This window comes from Astyanax mexicanus, chromosome 17 (assembly GCF_023375975.1).
Source record: "Astyanax mexicanus isolate ESR-SI-001 chromosome 17, AstMex3_surface, whole genome shotgun sequence".
NCBI lineage: Eukaryota > Metazoa > Chordata > Actinopteri > Characiformes > Acestrorhamphidae > Astyanax > Astyanax mexicanus.
The window spans coordinates 25861993-25882500 of record NC_064424.1 but is presented as its reverse complement, the minus strand read 5'-3'; the positions used below and the strand labels follow the sequence as shown (position 1 = coordinate 25882500).

At 38.8% G+C, this 20508-nt stretch overlaps 2 protein-coding genes across 3 annotated transcripts in view; one reads left to right on the top strand and one right to left on the bottom strand.

Annotated features, from left to right (window-relative positions):
- ccng2 (cyclin G2) overlaps window positions 1-3480 on the top strand; it is a 5604-nt gene extending 2124 nt beyond the window's left edge. Inside the window, exons 5-8 of the mRNA XM_007233968.4 lie at window positions 365-443; window positions 541-639; window positions 1095-1297; window positions 2382-3480. Coding sequence (XP_007234030.1) covers window positions 365-443; window positions 541-639; window positions 1095-1297; window positions 2382-2508 — 508 coding nt within the window. The 3' untranslated portion in view covers window positions 2509-3480. The remainder of the gene's footprint in view (window positions 1-364; window positions 444-540; window positions 640-1094; window positions 1298-2381) is intronic.
- taf1c (TATA-box binding protein associated factor, RNA polymerase I subunit C) overlaps window positions 733-20508 on the bottom strand; it is a 31759-nt gene continuing 11983 nt past the window's right edge. For both annotated transcript variants that reach the window (XM_007233966.3, XM_007233967.3), the window contains 9 exons: window positions 20030-20155; window positions 19254-19371; window positions 16750-16821; window positions 15526-15661; window positions 14976-15101; window positions 12323-12500; window positions 11024-11155; window positions 8647-10146; window positions 733-1310 (listed from right to left, as the gene is read on the bottom strand). In XM_007233966.3, the coding sequence (XP_007234028.3) occupies window positions 8651-10146; window positions 11024-11155; window positions 12323-12500; window positions 14976-15101; window positions 15526-15661; window positions 16750-16821; window positions 19254-19371; window positions 20030-20155 (2384 nt within the window). In that variant the 3' untranslated portion in view covers window positions 733-1310; window positions 8647-8650. The remainder of the gene's footprint in view (window positions 1311-8646; window positions 10147-11023; window positions 11156-12322; window positions 12501-14975; window positions 15102-15525; window positions 15662-16749; window positions 16822-19253; window positions 19372-20029; window positions 20156-20508) is intronic.

Sequence of the window (20508 nt, the reverse complement as noted above, 5' to 3'; positions counted from 1 at the left end):
AACCTATTGGACTTCTTATCAAGTTACAATAGCAAAAGACTACGATCTTTCCAAACTCTTTTACATACCGCAGACAAGCTACAGCAGTATGGATAGTTAAGAGTGCACTTTGAGTTTTTGGCTCTATGTGGGTCATAATGCTCTACAGTCACCTCATAGTCATACATCAGCCTGCACGGAGAGGGTTATCTGTAGACACTGCTGATATAACACCTGCTCCACCAAAACTGTTCTTATACAACACCTGCCCATATTGGCAAATAAATTATACGCTTACGTGTTAATGCTGTATTGTGTTTATTTTAGTGAGACCAATTTTGACCTGGAATGTTGAGAACTGAGAATGGTCCGTTTTCTTTTCCAGGAAAGAAATCCTGAACCTAGACAAGCTGGAAGCCCAGCTCAAAGCCTGCCTTTGCCGTATTGTTTTTTCCAAAGCAAAAGTGAGTATTGACACAGCAAACGAGACAGACTTTAAAACGTAAGTGGGCTTCACAACTTTGACCATGACACTTCCTCTTTTTTTGTCCTTTTTTCCAGCCATCGGTGTTAGCTTTGTCCCTCCTGACCCAGGAGATCGAGGCCTTGCAGTGTGCTGACCTGATAGAAATCGGCAGGCGCATTCAGACACACTTGCGGGTAAATGCACAAATCCTAATGACCTTTGCTTTATAAGCCAGTAGTAAACCAGTTCAAATAAAACTCTTTAATTAAGTAGATGACAAAATAATCTCATGATCATGATTTTAGTTTAATTGTTTAGGAGGAAAAAAAAAACAACATAAAAACACTCCTTCCTGTCAGACTGTCATTACAGTATAAAAAAAGTAGGGCAGACATTTGAATCTGGGTTTGACCCCAGCTGTGATGCAAGCTGCCACTAAAAATATATATCAGAGCTTTCTCTGAGACATAAAGTATTACAGGCATGCTCTGTAACGTCACAGGAGCCACCCATAGCGGTCTGGACTATCCGTTTACCCCCTAAGAGGGGGGAGAGCGAGTGAGGGAGTCAGTGTAGGTTATCAGTAACTTTCCTGCCCCTGAATGTTATGTAACCAAGTACTCTTCTTTTGATTCCTGTGCATGCGCAGATATCTGAGCCAGAGCTCCAGCGTTGGAGAGGGCTGGTGGGTCAGTGCCTCGCACAGTATGCCTCCCCAGAATGTGCCAAACCAGACCACAGGAAGCTGGTGTGGATTGTTTCCCGTCGGACTGCCCAGAACCTCCACAGCAGCTACTACAGCGTCCCCGAACTCCCCACAATCCCAGAGGCCAGCTGGGACGAGAGCGAGAGGTAAAGGGCTCACCTAGACAGATACACACACACACACACACACACACACACAGAGAGAGAGACATTATTACTAATCACAAACATACATTCATGTAGGTACATTGCAGACAAACTGTAGAACCCATTAAAGTAGTTTTATTGTATTTTACTATTATATAAACTAAAACCAGTTCATAGCTAGCATACAAACGTACAATAGAGCTATTTAAAACTAAACAGATGGAAAACAAATGTTCTAGAGGACGGAGGAATCTAGAGGAGGAAGAAATCAGGAGAACAGAAATACCAGAAAAACCCCAGAACATTCCCAACATTACATTAGTCAATGTATAATTTTTAGGGGAATCTCATAACACACCCTCTCCAGGCTTGCAGTTTCAATTCAGGAACATTAGTTGACCATAACCACCCTATTACTGAAGAGAGTATGTCACAACATCGCCATTTAAGACTCATACAGACATAATGTACTTGCTCATACACTCATGCAGTCACTCTTACGTCACTGTCCCTACCTAGCCTAGTCTCGTCAGAACTGGTGGAGCCGCAAGCTTGGCCCCACCTCTTCTCACCCTTATCTAGTTTTCTACCAAGTCTAGTGCGTGTCAGATGGGAGTGACTTGTCATGTCTTAGCAACAAGAGTTTACACCACTGTTACCTAGGAACATGACAAAAGTATGTCTCAAGCCTCAACCTACCCATTAATGCCTCTGCAGTGTCAGTATATACATCTAGTAGAGTAAATTACTATACAGCTAGTATAGTAATTTATGTGTGGGCATATTCAAAAGCACAGGTGTGGTAATTGACCAGACAGTGTCTCATGAAAATGACTCAATGTGTAGCAGGTACATAATGTTAGCTCTAACAAATGTGCACTTGCACACACCCTCTTTTAGTCAAACAACCCTATTCTGCAATCTGATTGGCTGAGTCACTTTTGATGTGTTTATCAATCTTTACCCATTATGTTGCACAGCAACCACTGTCCACCGTTATTGAAAGGCACTGCTTGGCAGAGGACCTGAATACTGTGACACAATGACTGCTTTAATCTGACCAATGTTGTCCCCTCTCTTTCAGCGAGGACTGGGGTGAAGATATGAGCTCTGGTGAGGAGTCTCTCAGCAGTTCGCTGGGCAGCGACGCGGAGGGGCCCTACTTCCCTGTGCACTTCCGCAAGTTTGCCCGCAAGCAGCAACCTGTCTAAACCACCCAGCAAGCAGCAGAGCGCAGCTACCCAATCAAAGGCCTTTCTAGCGTTCCACAGGAAGGAACCTCTACTGTGGCAGCTTGGCCTTTAGCAGCCTCACAAGAGTTTGTTCAAGCTTCCATCTGTAACAGCAGCAACCACCCCAACCTCTCCCGAGTAAAGAGCCACTGTGCCTGGGTTCCAAACAATAAGCTACTCTCAAGAACCCAACACGATCTAATTTACGACAAGGGTCGCTCCACTTCTGCGTTCATTATTGATTCTTCTTCCGTTTTTTCTTGTGGTTTTTAAAGTAAACAAAAACACAAACAATTGCACAACACAGGCAGCTAAATAGCTCATAATTACAGTCTGAAATGTAAAAAGAAAAGAAAGTTTTAGCCGTAGTGTGTCTAGTACATTGGTGCACGTTCAGATTTGTCACATTCCAGGAGATGCGGCCAAATACATCATCCAAGATCAACTAGACTGTTAGGAGACAACTTAGGACTGTTGAGATCGGGGTGATCGCTCCAAGAACCCGTACTTTGCACAGTTTTGTATAGCGATTGCTGCGGATAAACAGCAGCAGGACTATGCACCCTCCATAAATGGTTACATCACCATTCTGAATGTGTCCAGCTTGTTCAGACATCCAGGTTGTGTTTAGTTGTGGAGTGCGAGTGTGTGTATGCATGGGTCTGTATGTGAGTGTAATGTTTTAACTCGTACACTTGCCAAATTAGAAGGTTAGGTTAAAGTTAGCCCAAAAGTGTCTGTATGGAGTAACACAGTAATAAATGTTGAATGTGTGTGTTTGTGTCAAAAACAAAGTGTAAAAAAAATGGCATAAAATGTAAAAATGTTGATACAAAAAATGTAAATTTGTATAATGTAAAAAAAAAAAAAAATCTGTATAGTACTGTAGATATTAACTTATTTATTATTGTTATTTTTGTCATGTTATATTAAACAAACAATATTTTGAAACATTGTCTCTTGGGTTTTTTTTCAAGAAAATGAACAGCAACAGTGCCAAAAGACCTGGGACTACATTCACAACATTGCGATGAAACTAATCTAAAAACTAAAAAGATCTTTAAATTAAGAATAAAAATGTTGTCAAATATTTTCCTAGGAAGCCACAGGACGCAACACTAATTCCTATCCCATGATGTATTGTGTCATGGGACAGGAAGTAGTGTTGTGTCCCATGACTTTTGCCATGTCCCATGAAGGCAAAACAATGGTCTGACCTGCAGGATATGCACATTTGAACGTAAACGGTCAGTTATTATCTGTTTGCACAGACAATCCTAACCAGACACGGCTGGAAACTATCATTACCACACTGCTCTGTCTACTGTGGATTGTAATGCCTTCTGTGAAATCTTCCTGGTTCAGACATGACACTGAACGTTAAATGTTCAGAAATCTAGGTAAAAGGAATGTTTCAATATAACAACTTACAACTGAGCCCTCCCAATATTATACAGTACAAAATGTGTACAAAACTATTTTCCTCATAAAGAAATGAACAGTACTCCAAGAGCAATACTCGTTTACTCATTGTTCAAATCCTGAAAATTAACATTAAGGCTCCAATTCAACTTAAATTGCCCATTTAAACTTCTGATAACATACAGCTTGGGGCAATTTTTATTTATTTATTTAATTTTTTGCTGATTGTTTTTAAGAATTGTACTGAAGAGAAAATATGATTTTTGACGAATGAGAAGCTATCTGAAATGTCAGGAAAAAGAATAATATCTCTGAGACACTTTAAGACTGTTAACTCCAGTCTTGAGTATTCTGGATCAATCATGAACAAATGTAGTGAAATCCACCATGAAGTCTACGTGACTGACTCATGAATCTGAATTCATAAACAAAGTCCAGCAATATGCTAGGTCATTTAAAACCAGCAGCAACAGCAGGCCGATTGCTCAACTATCACCAACCAGGGCAAAGTTTACCCTTTTTTTCCATTGCTCAAACCTGACTGGCTAAAAGAGAAAAAAAACATTCAGCTGTTTTTTCAAACATGACGTATAAACAGCTGGTTTAGAAGCCTACAGCCATTTCAAGTCACAAGCCCTGACAAAGCACACACTATGAAAAAGGGAAGCGTCTCGCTATCGCTTAAAAAAATATTATAAGTCCTCCACCAGAGAAGCATCACGCAGCCATGTTTTCAGTGCTTATAGCTTCTTGGACTCTTTATTGCTGCCAATATCATGGAAAAAACCCTGCCTACTGCACTATGCATTAAATAAAAAAAGTTAAAGTTCAGTTTAAGTTCTTACTTCAATAATGCAGTTCAAATTACACAATCCTTCACAATTGCTATTGCCCGTTTTTGTTCCTTTTAACAGCAATGCTAGTTGGTGCAAAAGTTGGTTAAAGATTATCTTAAATGTTGATTAGCAAGCTCCTTCTACCTCTATTAGCAACATTAGCATATCTGGTAAAACACTTTTTTGAATATTCTTTAGCAAGATATTGGTTGTGTCTCCATTAGGTACTACATACTACTGGTATAAGGTATACAGACAATATAAAAGTCCGATTAGAAAAAGTTTAGAACAATGTACAAACTCATTTTGTACGAACAGGGCTACGACAACCTATGTCACTGGAAGTTCTTCAGCTATCATTGCCTCCACATCTGCTTCATTTTCCAGATATTTTTTTACATATAATGACAGTGTCTTTGTATGTTTATTAGGTATATAAATATACTCAAATTCGACATACTACACAGTCAACAACTAGTTAGATTTATTAATTAGAAAGAATAGAAATTTGGACGGGAGAGATAGAAGAATATTTGATCTTTTTTTTTTAAGGAAAGCTAGTACTTTGTAGTAATTTGGCAGAAGAACCTATTTAAAACAGATTAGCAAACTATGCCTAATGTAATTAGCAACACCAGCACTTTGGGCTGCAGACTCTTTAGAAGACCCAATAGCACAAATTAGTTCCTTTTATTAGCAACACTAGCTAATACACATTAGTTCTTGCCAGTAGTTTCTTTTATATTAGACAAGTTTTTAATTTAGCAACAGTAGCATATTTTGCAAATAAGTCTCTAGCAAATCCACTAACAATTGTTTAATTCATTTCTTAGCATTTTTTATAAAATAAGATCTCAATCTTATCAAAGACAAGGATAAATATTCTAAATAATAACACAAAAAAATGATCTTCATTGAGAACAACCATAAAAACCCTACAGTGCTAGTGAAAAAAGTATGTATTTATGTGAACATTTTTGTTAATGACCACAAAAAAGCTAATTAGAGTCAACTGTTAGCATACCATAGATGAAGTCATGCTAGTTTGGAGGTGTGGACTACAACTAAATTGAATGATGAACTCAAACTTTTCAAATCTGCTCTACACAAGTGGGATATGTGAATGTGAGTCATGTCGCCCCAAAAAGAGCTTTCAAAGGATCTATAAAGAAAAAATGTTTGTTTACATAAAGCTGAAAAAAGTTGCAAAGTTATCAAGACTTTAGAAATTCACTAGTCTAAAGTAAAACAAACAATCTACAAAATAGGACAATTTGTGGCTGTGGCTACTCTGCCAAAAAGTAGGTGGCCTGTCAGAATGACCCCAAGAACACAACAGACACTTGACTATGGGGTAAAGAAACAGCCCAGAGTGACAAAGACCAGCTATTGATTCCATGGGTTCCGTTACTTTTTCCACTACCACTTTGAGCGTTGAATGAGTGCGTTCATTAAAGACTTGCAGGAACATACTCTTACGGCACATTATCTTAAGGCACATTATATTTGGTCAATACCCTTGACTTAGATGAAGATCAGGTCATATTTTATGATCAATTTGTGGGTTCACATACTTTTTCTTGCCTTTGTATATGGCTAACGATTATCTAACAAATGCATTGCAAGACATTGACTCTTATTAGCAACAGAAATATATAGGGGTGTGATGAGATCTCGTGATTAAAACGTTATAAAACAATATTTCTAGTCAAGCTTAAACCTGTCTCGCGGGGAAAAAAAAACAGTTTACTTTAGACTTTTTAGGAGGGATCTGGCAACACAGTAGCGATAGCAGCGAGTGTGGTGGCTGAGCAGTGAGAGCAGCTCTCAGCAGAAGAGGAAAATTGGGCCATTTGCATAGAAGATGCTTCTGCTACTTATAAGTTCTATGTCTGGCTGCATTTTGGCTCCAGTGGAAACAATACACGGTAACAGAGTGACCAACAAGACACAAACCATATGTAAACACTAAGTAAATCCTACACGTGACTGTTTCATAGACAGTTGTACTAATCCCTAATCACTAATACTAAGCTCTGCACTGTATTGTACTCTGTCTCTGTTTGCACTTCAAGCATAATCTTAATATGACTGGTTATGGTTATGCATAGTTAAATTGCAAGAGATTTAGGAGAAAAAAAACAGTCTTAATATGCACTTGCACTTATTGTTTGCACTATATAAGACATTGAAACGTTTTATTTTTATTTTTTATTCTTATTTTTATTTCTTATAAAATCAATGTGTGAGAGAAACCAGTTTGCGTTATATTATTTTGTCAAATAAAACTAGTTTTCAAGCCATTTTTCATTTTTGATGTTTTCTTTAAAATGTCATTTTTAAATCTCATTTCGTCTCGTTAACCCAGTATCGTGTCTCGTCACACCCCTAGTAATATACTTTGCTGAAGAATCTCTAGAAGAACCGCAAGATCTTTAATTAGTAACACTAGAATATTTGGTGGATAAATACATAGGAAGTTGAGTAAAATAAGCTTGTTTTTAACTTCATCAATACTAGGATATTCGCCTACAACAATATCCTAAAAATAGATTACAAAGACATTTTTTCTGTTATTAACAACACTAGTATAGCAATTATACACATCATACCAATACACAGCTGACTGGTTTGTTCCAGCTCTAATTTAATTAATTCATCTTAAACCTTGCATGTATCAATGGAACCACAATTCGTTTTTCAAGGAACCACCAAGTGCCAACCTCATAATTCTTCTAAATGCATTTTACACAGCTACCATCTGAATGCCACTAGACCAGGCTTGCTCTTGTACAGACTTTCGATTCGCAGAGGAAAGAGAGGCCCTTCATAGCTAATCCTCTGAAAAGCGGATGTTTTACGGTTGGTTCACTGAGCTACTTTGACATCACAAAGCATTAAGAGCTGAGAACAGTGCTGGAGCCAAGAGTGCCCGAGTGACTGATATGCCCCGATAGGCGCGAACAATGCCCAACTGTCGCCCAGTCATTAACGCAGACGGCACTCAAACCTTGCTTGCTGGACAGGCGAGCTACACTGTATGGACAAAAGTACGGGGACACCTGCTCATTTAAAACTTCTCCTAAAATCAAGGATATTTAAACGGTATCCTGCTATTGTTGGAGTTACTGTCACCAATATCAAGGGAAAGCATGCATGCTAGTACAGCTTGGAAAATGGCAGAAAATCAGAAAAATTCACGCCACCTAACTCCGGGTACAAGCAGTGGACATCTCACGCCTCGATTACTGCAATGCCATACTAACGGGCCTCCCGGCCTGTGTAGTAAAGCCACTTCAGTTGAGCCAGAATGCAGCAGCACATTTGGTCTTCAATCAGCCAAAACAAGCACATTACCCCACTGTTCATTGAGCTCCATTGGCTACCAGTTGATGCTCGCATCAAATTCAAAGCTTCTACAAATCACCTACAAGGTGATAACAGAACAGCTCTTTTCTACCTGCACTCACTCCTGAAGGCTAACGCTACCTCCCGCTGCGCTACTCCAATGAACATTGCCTCGCTTTACTAAACATTTACCACACAAAGCAATTGAGACTGTTCTCATACAGAGTTCCCCAATGGTGGAACAAACTTCCTTCCACTACCAGATCATGAGCATCCCTCGCTATCTTTAAGAAACTCCTTTAAAGAGCACTTACTCTCGTAACACCTTATATTACGTAGTGTGTAACATATACGAGTGAGAATCAGACATCCAACATCCATGGATGCAACTCAAAGCAGTTGAATGCATTCATTACAGCGTGCCCACAAAACACTGACATACCATGTATAAGGTATAAGGTAACTAACCAGCTTGATTACATTAAGAAGGAAAACAAGGAAAATGACTTACTGTCTCAGAATCCCATCCGAGACTTCTTTTTCTGAGGCTGGGAGGCCTGTGAGGACGACCTGTTTTGAGATAGACGCTGCATTGCAAGCGAGTAACCTGAGCTCTGCATCCTTAGAGTTCCTGAGGACGACAATTGGCTGTTGTCGTGGACCTCCACAGGGTGTTGGGACGGTTCCTGAGAGCCAAACAGAGAGCTGAGGTAGTCCTTTTGTAGCTGCTGACGACTTTGCCTCTGCTGGCTGTAGAGTGATTCTTTCAACATTTGTAAGGGAGATAGCACAGATTGAGTCTCAACAGTAGAAACCTTTTTAGGAAGATGTTTCTGGTTTTGATTCTGAGAAATAGGCAAGGCATGGTCCAGTTCAAGCCTTTCTGAAGTATGTGAAAAAGGTTTTATTGATTCTATAGCTTGTGAGGAACACGCTGTGCCCTCACTCCTGGGGAATTCCTCAACAACAGGGCTCTTGGGTAGTGTCTCAGGTTCTGACAGTGGAATATCCTCTGCAGCACTCTGAGAAGTTGCAAAGCTTTCCGAGTCAGAACCCAGATACTGACTGGTAGAAGAAGACCACCCTGAAAGAGTGTCCTGATAGCTGGTAGACGAGGTGAAACTTCCGGAAAGTGCCACACGGTATCGGGCTCTGGCACGCTTCTCCTGTCTGCGTTTCCTGCGTAAAGCTTGGATCTTGGAGTCTCGGTTCAGGCCAAGCTTATCTTCCCACCAGTTCTTCCAGCCACCTGCCCAAGAGGCACTTAACCGCTGGCTAAGGTCATCCAACCAGTCTGACGGGTCCACTGTGTCTGGAACAGGGGTGATATCTAGAGGAGGCAAGCAGGAACCCCCGTGAACAAACAGCTTTTTGTTCTTCAGGGCATCGTTTAGGCCGTTCCTCAACTTCTGAAACCTCTCCTTCTCCTTAAGCTGATCTCTGCGATGGACTTTAACCTGTATATCATTGGTCTTGAGACGCCTATGTTTCAGGCTTCGCTTCTTTCTTGTGTTCAGATCTAGAAGAGAGTTTAGCCATTTTTTCCAGATAAGTTTTAACTCTTCGCTAGCATTCTCTGGGTCTGCCGGTCTTACTGAACGAGTCTGGATGTTCTGGGCTATATCAACTGATGACTCAGGAACAGGGGCAGGTTCACAGCTAATCCTTACTTCTGTGTCTGAAGTGAGAGAACCATCCTGGTCATCATTGGTGACAACTTCTAGTTGGCTCAGCATTCGCTGCCTTAGCTCTTGTTCAAAATCGCTGTCCAAAAGCTGCTCCTCTTCGGATACAGTTGAGGTTTCTTGCGGAATAGAGTCTTTTCGAGGTTCCTCAGCTGGTTTGTCCTTGGATGGCAGGTCTACTAAATCTATGTCACAGTTTGCTGCAGATAGATCTTTTTGAGAGCTGGTTGTGTCCAAATGTAACTTAAGCGTCTGGGAGAATAAGTCTCCAGCTTCAGTGAACTGGAAGACAGTCAAGAAGCCATTGCTCTGGGTTGCAGTCAGGCCTAAAAAGAAGAAAGAAAAAAAAAAATGCTCATTACAAATGGACTACCAATGTCTGATGTATTGTTTTAGTGTGTGCACTGTACTGTTTCATAAATTGGTTTGCCAATCTAGAATCTTTACACTTTTAAACATAAGTGAATATTTACATGCACTTTATATTCTGATTACTTTGGAGATACTTTGGAGTAAGTAATTCAGTGTTTAGTTTCTGTAATCTGTTTTCATGCATGCAGAGACTGAGAAATCCAAGAACAGGCTGGTTAAAAACTAAGAAATACAATCATATTCTAGTAATTGTCTATTTAGTATTTAACTAAACATTGAGCTCTCTTTGTGATGTTTAAAAGACTACTTAAATAATCAGATTTAACTGCAGTAATAAAACTATAAAACATGCACGTAAAAGCACTTACTGTGACCAAAGTAATCAAATTACATGCCATTTCACTATGAAAACTGCTTAGAGAATTAGGTTTAGACATTATCCAGAGATGTGTTTTCAAACATGCAGCGTCGAGCTGGATATTTGCCGTGTCAGACACGCTCTCACCACAGGAAATTTTCTGCCTGGATGAGAAAAGAGGAGGCACCTGTCTAGCATGCAGAAGGCACTGCAAACCCACTGTGAATTCTCTGGAAAATAAACTGCCTTATTCACACATGGGCTGTTGTATCAGGGAGAGAGAAGAATAAAGCAATGCAAACATGACCGTATCTATTCATACATACGGCCTCTCTGGAAATATTCCATGGGTTACCATGCATGGGTGAAATGGGCTATACATGTCAAATTACGTAATTAATTAAAGTAATATCAAACAGCAACTGCTTAAGCTCTAAAGAATGAAAATCATTTAGAAATGGAAACCATTCAACCTGCAGCAAGTACTCCCAGTCTCTTCTCCACCTCTTGCTGTTTGTGAGGGAGCAGCTGATGCTTTAAACCTTCACACGGACTGTAGAGCTTCTGAAGCGGACCATCTGACTGACATGGCTGCTCACATCCTCCTTTAGTACACATACATATACATATACACACCATCAATCAAAAACACCAATTTAATTATATTATCATCATCATCAACCCCACAATTCATTTCACTGTTCTAGTGAGCAAAGCATTAGCAGAGGCACATCCGAACACATCCCTGCTCCTCAGTTTATAGCAGTGGTCATCAGCCCCACTCAGGGATACCAATCATCAAGACTATTTATTTAACACAGACTATTTATTTAAATTATTTAACTGGCTTATTGACATATATTCTCTCAGTAAGAGCATCTAAAGTGGACTCATGCTACCATGTTTTTGACCTGAGTTTGTTTGAGATGAAACCTGCCAATGACATGCTGCCAATAGGTTTGATTATCTGCTCCTATTCCATCTGCAAAACTTCTTTAAAGATAGCAAATTAAACTCTGGCCAAAAAGGAAAAGCACTTATTATTGTTTTAACATCGGTCTAAACAGGCTGGTTTCCTGGACATTGATTAAGTGTAGCCTTGGACTGAACTGCATCATCGATTAGGATTATCCGATGGTAGATATTTTAGCGTATGCTCAGGCTAAATCTGGGCCTGGAAACTTGCTGTATTATCCCTGCTGTGTAAAAGACAGACTGGCCAGCTTAAACTAGTCAAGTTGGTTAAGCTGGTTAAGTTAGTTAGTTTAGCTATTGACCTGCATAGGGTATGTTTTTGATTAAATTTGATTGTTTAAATTAATCAACCTGACCACCGCATTATGAGTGTGTTATACCACATTGTATGCAATAATGTGGCAAAAAAACTAAAAAACATTGACATTATAAAAAAAATAATAATTACATCATGATAACACCAAAATACTTCTTATTTTCTGTTGTTTGCAGTTTATATGCATGAACTAAGGGCGCTGCATTTTAGTTTATTTTGTTGCATTATTATTTTTTGGTTTCTACTGAATGTAGGAAACTTCAATATTTATTTTGTTGCAGTAGTATGTTCCTAAAATTAATTAAGATTATATCTGTCATATTGTCAAAAATATTGCTGTCACAAAAAAAAAAAACTAAAACACTGATATTATTTTAGAGCCATATCTTCCACCCCTATTTAGTAGCCTCTGTAATACACAGTAGATATTCATTATGCTTCCACACTTGTATACATGTACACTTATGCATTGCCTCCTGACCTGTATAATTAAGCAGCACAGTCTCCTGAGCTCTCTGAGCCCCCAGGAGAATTTTGGTCGAGGTGCTAGAATCCAGTGCTGGTAAAACACGGGCAAAACATGGAGGAGACTCCATCATGTGCTCCCATTTCAGTGCAGGAATACTTGGCATTCGCTCATCCAGGATGTACGCTGAGAACTGAGAGAGATTTGGAGAGAGAAGGTACAGGTAGTTGTATATAAGTATGCCTTCCTAGAAAAAAAAAAACACTTTCCAAGTTCTGCTAACACTTCATGGTTTGTTTGTTTGTGTTTTGTGCCATATCAGCAACATGTTGGCTATTTTATGGCATCAACAATGTTCGTGACTTGAGCATCACAGAATTAAATACGTTTCTTTACACGAAGGACTTCCAGAAACTTAAGTAATTTAGCTGGTGGGATCTTTTTAAACAGTTCTTTCATATTTGTAACTATATACGTTATTTTGTGGATTGCAAAATATGGCAATTTATCTTGCCATTTTCTTCTACAGTGAATTTCGACTTGATGGTAGGCATTCGTAATTGGAACATAGTTCCAAGTGAGTTCCTGGTTTCTTGCTTCTCTTGCTAAAATGTCTGCGTTCTCATTGCCCCTAATGCCAGTATGACCAGCAAAACACTTCATGGAACAAATCAACAAGCTTATTTTTACTCAAATGTGTGAAGGGGAGATAAGGGATTTCCTGTACTGTTTTGGTTGTTATCAAAAACAGTTACACCCGTCAAAAAAAAATCTGTGTGTAGAAAGCTCGGCCGCATGATATACACTACTCTGCTAAGGTTTAACCCCTGTAAAAATTACAAGAAAAAAAACATTTCTGGGAAATAAGTGCTAAATAGCTCATTATATATAAAATATATATAAAAATTCATAAAAACTAATGGTTTTATAAATTTGTGTTCATTAGAACCCCCTTAAAGCTAGGAGCAGATTGGAGTCTATATTAGTCTGAATTAGTTCTAAGTATTACTTTATAGGGCTGGATGATATGGTCAAATTACGATATCAATATGAATATGAAAGCCACAAACAAGGTCAAAAATGCACACAAAAGATATCTGTACCATCGCCGATATTATGCCCTGAAATACCGTGCCATATCACCCACCCCTAAATATCACATCAGGGTACTACTTATTTATCATTAATTTTACTACTTATCATTAATTTTACTTTAATCCTGAATATATGGAGATATTATGAGGGCATAATTAGTATCATCATGACGTTCTGAATAATTAACATCTGGTACAATCTGATAAAATTCTTGTATTTTTTTATATTTTAGTTAGGGGTGTACCAGATCATATCGTATGCAATAATAAAATGTAATTTTCATTTTGTTGCAGAAGTGTATTCCTGAAACACATTTTTTTAGTATCATTATAGCAAAAAAAATACCATTAAATATTGTGATATTATTTTAGGGCCATATTGTCCACCCCTACCTGAAACTCTGATAATAGTAACTGTCCAGGGACAGCACAGCCACAAGAGACCTTCTGAGTTTAGAATGTTGAATGAGCAGCCCCTCACCACATCCCAACACTCTAATTCGTTTAAAATTTTTTGACTGAAGCACTATCATTTCAGAGAACGCAGTTCCACTGTTCCTCAACTCAATACTGGTGGCTTTATACCTGGCATTAGGCATGGTGCAAATAGGTTGATGTTTATCTGCTTCAGAGAGTTCTATTCTATTGGCAGTCCTTCTCCACTGGGACTAAACATGCTGTGGTGCTATCATTTTCACACCTGTGTCAGAAATGATCGCAACTTAGAGCAGCTAATCAAACTCCTTACAAGGGATGTCTGCAAACAATTTGAAAGAGTATTATTCCTCTGCCATTATTATTATTATTATAAAAAAATAGTAGATAGCACTGCAGATGTGCTGGTGTATTTATTGCCTGTTCTGTGATATGCAACAATGCGAATGTGGTAACTGTAGGGAGTGAGCGCTTATCCATCTTTGGTTACAGCTGCCAGCAGGGGTGTGTGTGTTTAAACCTGAAAGGGAGTCTCTTACAGCCTCAAAACCCAAACAAGGACAGAACAGAACAACATGTACAGGACACAGGGATTACAGAAGAACCTCTAGTTAAATCAACTTGAGATGTAACAAACCTACTAAGTCTGAATAATGTTCACACATCTACTGCTGCAGTCAACAGTTTGCACACCACCGATTCAGTGTTTTTTTTCATTATTTGTGTTATAAAGAGGTATAGTTGGTATACAGTGAATAGTTAGAACATTACTCAAATGGGACTAAAGAAAAAAAACATCAAGAAATGAAGGTCAGTCAATCCATAACATTTCAAGAACTTAAAAAAGTTGCAGTCGCAAAGACAGTCAAAACTAATGATGAAACTGACTCTCATCAGGAAAAGTCCCAGGAATGGAAGACCAAGAGTTAACTCAGGATAAGATCGTCAGAGTTACCAGCCTCAGAAAGCACAAGTTAACAGCTCCCAGATAAGAGCCACCTAAATGCTTGTATTTTGGTTTGTTTAACTTTAAGTTATTACATGATTTCTAGTCTGGATTACCTTGGTATTATTTACAATGTAGGGTGGAAAAAAAACAAAAGATATATATATGATTGAACGAGAGCTGCATCAGTCACCTGTGTGGTGAAAAGGTGGTGGTAGGGATGGACCTCGCCCATATACTTGGATACAATCAGCCTTTCCCCGCTTTTACAGCCGGCTGTCTTCCCAATCCGGAAAAGAGTGTGAGAACAGTCGCTGCTCTGGAGAAAGAGAATCTCAGTCAACACCCAACCATGTGACATGAAACTTTAAGAGGATCTACCAGGGAAATACATCTCTCAACAACTCAATGTTCTTGTTTGATTAATTTTAAACTTTAAATTGAGTCTCTGTGATGAGTGAAAATCACTGGGTTGGATTAGAAGAAGACTAAAATTAGATAAGGATGTTAAACAGATTATGCTATGCTTGGTGAATTTAAAAATTGAACATAGAACAAGCACTACAGCAGTAACAAATAAGCAGTTTTATTGCACATAGAAACGATAAGAGCTGCATTTGTTATACAGTCAGACAGAGTGTGCACAATATGATTAGAAAGCTATAATGAAAATAAAATGTCATGTTAGACTTATCCAATCTAAGGCACAATATATTTGTACTACAATGTAACTGTATATATACCCGGCTGTCTGTGAGCTCTGCTCCAGTCCTGTCAGCAAAAACCATCACCCTCGGATGTGCTGAAAACTCACACCACCGCCAATCCGACTTATCGTTGAAGTACAGGTTTGTTTTTTCATCTCGAAACTTCTGTGGACTAGAAAATAGAATTTACAGACAAAAATGTATATATATAAAAATATATATTTGGTATATTGATTTTATATCAGTACAGGTCAGTCTCACGTTGTGTCCCGAGTCTAGACTAGTTAAAAGACAGGTTAGTAGAGGTCATGTCTAGTTTAGCCCCAAATAAGTCTCAGTTCAAGTCCCGAGTTAACACAGGCCAATATCAGCTCATGTCCAGAGTCTACATAGACCAGTTTAGAGACAAGATGTTTTAGTACAGGTGATCCCTTTTTGAGACCTCATTTAGCGGCCAATTCCAAGGCCATGTCCCAAGTCAGTACAATCCTGTCTCAGTCCTGAGTCTGTATAGACCAGTTTAGAGACAACATTTGTTGTACAGGTCATGTCTAGTTAAGTCTCAAATCAGAACAAGCTATTTTTAAGGTTGAGTCTAGTGTCAGTACAGACTAGGCTCGAGTCCTGCGGTTGTACAGGCCAGTCTCGGTTCAAGTCCAGAGTCTCAGCTTATGTCCATAATCAGTAAAGGTCAGTATAGAGACAAAATCTACCATAGGTCATCTTTTGTTGAGTCCCCAGTCACAAATCATTACATTTCTAAGAACAATCCCCAACTCTGCTAAAAACCTTCACAAACTATTTTTAATGTGAAGAGTAACAGATCTAACACTGGGGTGGACCCATCACCACTGGAGTCCATTACAGGATCAACCTAACACAGCATACCTTTACAGCACACACTGTACAAACACACAGTGATAAACCTATCAGTTCTGCACGTACTGTTCATGCACACACAAACCGACATGTTCTTCTACATATGCGCGTGCGCGCACACACACACACACACACACACACACACACACACACACACACACACACACACACACACACACACAGACACACACACACACAAACACACACACACAAACACACACACACAAACACACACACACAAACACACACACACACACACACACACACATACATACACACATACACACACACAAAAACAAAAACACACACACACAAAAACACACACACACAAAAACACACACACACAAAAACACACACACACAAAAACACACACACACTCACCGTTTTCCCACAGTCCAAAGATAGGCTGATCCACTCTCGCTGGCTACCACAAATTCTCCACAAATATGAGGACTAAAAACACAGACAAAGGTGATATAAGGATGAGGTGCTGATTATGTCAAACATCTACAGATTAAATGACTTTTAAACTGTCTCTTACTCTTATCTGACCACAGATAGAGATGCTGCTATCCTACAGTCTTACACACTTACAGACTTAGAACATTCAGTAACATGTTTACACACATTTTGATACACTGCGTTTAAATGTTTGTGACCAGCCCTTCTAATGAATGCACTCAGCAAAATAGGTAGCTGACACAGATGTGAAAATGCACACACAGCTGGATTTTACATTATTAATTTTTAGTCCATGTATACTTGTATATACTTCTTAATTCTTCAGTCTAATGCATGCATGGAAACAAGAGTTTTACTGTAAATAAGAAAGCACTATGTAACAGCACCTGTAAGATAAAATACCATTGGAGTGATGGAAATTGAAGGATTTAAATAATCTTACATCTTCTTGCTTTTGCTTGTTCATACTGATGTGTTAAAAAACGCAGGGCAGATGCAACCAACCTATTGACCAACCTAAACACACTGACCGTCTTACCAACAAATTCTGATGTTTCGCATTAATTGGATTATGAAATGCATATAAAACTTTAGACCAGGGCTCAGCAATAGGCAGCACGCAAGTGTGAAACATCTGGCCTGTGAGTTTGTTTGAACTATAATGAACAATGATTGGGAAAAAAAAAAAAAAAAAAAAGCTTCTCTGGCGAACTTTAGTTTACACGCCTCCCCTTGCCTCTCTGAGGCGCACAACGTGACTTTAGTTTCCGCCCGTTCTCGGGCTCCCTATAAGGCCTTTTTTCCCGGCTGTATCCCAATTCACAAGCCGGGGCAGCGGTAGTGTATTGGACCGCAATCATGACGACACTGGTTGGATCGTGCGTAAGAAGCGTTTACCTGCTTCCTTTTTCAAAAACTATCTGGTCCGCAGCCAAAACTAATTGCCAACCCCGGGTGTAGACTGAGATTTAACTCCCTAACTTAAACGACAGAGCTAACACTTAGCTGGATGCATTCAGAATGAAAATCTTTAGCGTCCTGTATCATCTAGTAATTGCTTCACAGAAGAGCACTGGGCTATAACAATGCTCATGTTAAAAGTCATGGTTGCATTTCTGATTATCTGAAGGATTAATGTGTCCACTCCACTCATCATAGAGTAGGACAGTGCAGCCCAAGTGCCTCTGCATAAAACAGCCTGGTCATAACTCCCTCCTCCTCACTTTAGAGCTCCTACAGAAACCTGTAGAGCAGGTCCAGATCTTCCCCCAGGCCTTCAGGTAAATAGATTAGTAGGTCAGTGTGGAGTCTGTCCACAGAAACAACAAACAAACTAACAAACTCATTGTATATGATCACATGTGGACAGAAAGTGATCTGAACCTGATTACAAATATTTGCTCATCAACATGTAAATATTCAAATAAATTCACACAGTGTGGTTATATTTAACAAGATGTTTACATGCACTTGGGTTAACACATAGTTTTAATAATTAGGTATCACCTTTACAACCAGCCAATAATCTCACAGAAGCATGTGACAAACTTCAAAGTTCCTGCCACTACTTTTAGTAAACATAGACCAACTTGGCAAATATGGATCTTATTACATTACACAGTTGTTCTTACAGCCTTCTCTATACTGAGCAAAAAATATATATATAATACTATTACAATAACAATGACCATATAATAGCAAAATAATACAAACAAATTAAAAAAGTTAATAGGCTACTCATGGATCACGAAACTCGTTTTTTTTATATTTTCTGTTTTATATATAAAACAATTATTATTAATTATCTACCACATAAAGATGAATCAATCAATCAGCTTTTGTGCTGACAGAGCTGTTTGCTGGAGTGAAGTTCTTAATTTAGATGTGCTTAAAGTCTTTACTTCTGCATGAGGCTTGTTAGTTTTACACAGTTTTACAGCAGCTCTGGAGATTGTCACTTAAGTAGCAGAACTGACTTAAGTGACAACATATTTTCAATAGGAACAAGCAGAAAAATGAACACAGCATTTCTGCAGCTGCGCGTGAGGTCAGGCATGACCCATGTGGCAGACGTTTCAAAAGCAGTTTCCATTAGTGCTGCATTAGAACAGAAAGAAGTTCTATGTCCCTGTACAGCTTGAGTAAACTGGTCGAAACTACTCAGACCAGATCTAAACAACATAACAAATACAAGAACCATGGTTCAGAATCTAGTCCGGTCTTGCAGGTATGAAAATGCATGTGAGACACTTGCAAAAAATGTACCACTTTTAACTGACCTTTCTTTAGAAAACTGTGCTACAGCATAAAAATAAACTGTGTAAAGCTTGTCTTTCTGTAAGTAAAGACTTAAACTGTCTAATCTTACAGACAGACGTTTAGGACAGCTTATCACAGACACACACAGACGAGCTCAAACACACCTGACGTTGAGGCTGGTGCAGGGCTCTTTCAGCTGGATTACCTCTAAAGGCCGTGGACGCTCACCATCTTTTATTACCCACGTACCACAGGAGTAATCCGAGCGCACACCGACCAAACCTGCACACAATCAAAAACACATTTTAAAAACAAATATTACGCATGACCCATTTGATTCATTTTAACTATCCATTATGTTCACTATGGTCACAAAAGCACTAAGAAACCTGCTCATTCATGAGTGTTACAAAGATTATATCCAGCTTCTGCTAGAGAAAGTGTCCCTACTGACTGAGTTAGACGGCATTCAGCGAAAAGAGGATTAATAGTTAAGGATGTTGAATGTTCACCACCTCACCAAAAAGTATTAGATGGAAAATCATACCAAACCAATTTCCCACTAGTTAACATAATTTAGCTAATTTGCTGATCTGGCTAAAAATTGGTTTTATATTAGTTTTTTTATATTTAAGATATTTACACGTTTATATTAAATTCCTACATCTTAATAATCCTAATGTTCTTTTGTTATTAATTAGAACCATTATAACAGTATTATGAGAGTGGCATAAAAGGCTTTTTTAATGACAATAATATAGTTTATCACAGTTAATACTGCAACAATAAAAACCTGTAGCCCTCACCTGGCATTAGACATGGTGCCAAAAGGTTGCAGTAACCTGATTCTTTCTGTGTGTGGAATTGCACATCTGTATTTGCAATAGATGCAATTTAAAGCAGCTACAGACACACACATACATCTACTGTACAGCCTTACCTTTATCATCCACTCTGACTGTGCTGATCTGCCGGACTGTCCCTTTCAGATTATACACCAGAGACGTGTTACTCATATCTACACTGGGCTTCCCCTCGTTGAACTCCAGCACCACCCGGTGGAAATCTGAGGAAATACAGTTAAGGGCTACAAGGTCAAGTAGAGGTCTGCATTCCTGCGGGAGTCCAGTTGTCAGAATATCTTGAGGCACGGGACATAAATTAATAGTTAGTTTAATCAACCCAGGCAATGCGGGAGAGGGGAACACATAATAATATACATGCATAAAAATCCCGCAATTAATAAATTGTCTACAAAATTATAATAATGCATAAAAATAAATTAAAATTTCATATATTTTTTAATCCTGTGTTGGTCAGAGACACACGGCTGACAATGAGGGAAAGCTGCTATATATATATATATATATATATATATATATATATATATATATATATTACCGATAAATATCAAAGCGT